The 1,406-nt window shown below is 49.1% G+C and overlaps 1 protein-coding gene across 1 annotated transcript in view; it reads left to right on the top strand.

Annotated features, from left to right (window-relative positions):
* Nucleotides 1-556: 556 nt before the first annotated feature.
* LOC115307960 (kinesin heavy chain-like) overlaps nucleotides 557-1,406 on the top strand; it is a gene marked incomplete at both ends in the record, with an annotated part of 2,922 nt that continues 2,072 nt past the window's right edge. Inside the window, one exon of the mRNA XM_029964546.1 lies at nucleotides 557-703. Coding sequence (XP_029820406.1) covers nucleotides 557-703 — 147 coding nt within the window. The remainder of the gene's footprint in view (nucleotides 704-1,406) is intronic.

Raw genomic sequence — 1,406 nt, 5'->3', positions numbered from 1 at the left:
TCTGCTTTATGCAAATGGAAGCATTTTGGGTTTTTCTGGACTCTGTACTGAGAGTCAGGGCATCTCAAGGAAGGGATCAGAAAAAATAAATCAGCTTTTTTGGCTGATCTTAAGGAAAAAATCGGAGGGAAATCAAGATTGGTTTATTAGCTTAATGCATCCTTTTCCCTTAATTCATTACACAAAGTGATGAAGCTCTTGTTAACAGATATATTTCATTAAAGACTTTGTTATCTACTTCAGTAGAACAGATTAGTATGAAATCCATTCGAAAAAATTGAATTTTATATCCTTCTATACCTATTTCTCGGTGATTAACCTTCTCTGATGTATTATGCAAATAAGATTCTTACCGGATTTGCTACATTTAATACATGTAAAGTAGCCTTGGTAGCAAGTGAGTTGTGAAAGTGGATTATGTCAAGGTGGAAGGGGACGTGTCAGCACGTTGTGCCACGGGCACGTTCAGGAAAATACCAGACAACACCACGTAACCCAAATGCCACGTGAGAATTGGTGGGAGAGGAGGGTAACTCTTCTTTTTAAACCTTCTCAGAGTGCCCTGACAGCGACCCAGAGGGAGCTGGGCCAGCTGCAGGAGCTCAGTAACCACCAGAAGAAGAGGGCGACAGAAATCCTGAACCTGCTGCTGAAGGACCTGGGGGAGATCGGGGGAATCATCGGAACCAACGACGTGAAAACAGTGAGTTGGTTTTGCTGCTTGTCCCCCACACCTCCTGCAGTGTAAAAATGCTCCATCTGATCATGGAGTCACAGGATGGTTTGGGTTGGAAGGGACCTTAATGATCATCTCGTTCCATGGGCAGGGGCACCTTCCACCAGCCCAGGTTGCTCCAACCTGGCCTTGGACACTTCCAGGGATCCAGGGGCAGCCACAGCTTCTCTGGGCAACCTGTGCCAGGGCCTCCCCGCCCTCCCAGCCAGGAATTCCTTCCCAAGATCCCATCTCACCCTGCCCTCTGGCAGTGGGAAACCATTCCCTGTGTCCTGTCCCTCTATTCCTTGTCCCCAGTCCCTCTCCAGCTCTCCTGGAGCCCCTTTAGGCCCTGGAAGGGGCTCTCAGGTCTCCCTGGAGCCTTCTCTTGTCCAGACTGGACACCCCCAGCTCTCCCAGCCTTAGCACAAGGTTTCCAGCCCTTGGAGCATCAATTGATGTGGAATATGTGGATCCAGCAGTCCTTCTCCCAGGACACTGCCATGGAAGTCCTGGCTGGAGCTCTTTGTCTGACTCAGTGTCTGGACACACAGTTCCCACAGTTATTCCCAGCTCAGTGTTTAGACCCAGACTAGTGCAGCCCATCTGTGGGTTGATGCACTGATTAATGGGGCTCTGAGTTCCCTCCAAAACTATTCCCATGCAACCCCACTCCTTTCTTAGCTGGCAC

The sequence above is a fragment of the Manacus vitellinus genome, unplaced genomic scaffold, assembly GCF_001715985.3.
Source record: "Manacus vitellinus isolate BGI_N305 unplaced genomic scaffold, ASM171598v3 scaffold_749_pilon, whole genome shotgun sequence".
NCBI classification, from domain to species: domain Eukaryota; kingdom Metazoa; phylum Chordata; class Aves; order Passeriformes; family Pipridae; genus Manacus; species Manacus vitellinus.
Note: the sequence above shows the minus strand (reverse complement) of the source record. Positions and strands in the feature narration are given on the sequence as shown.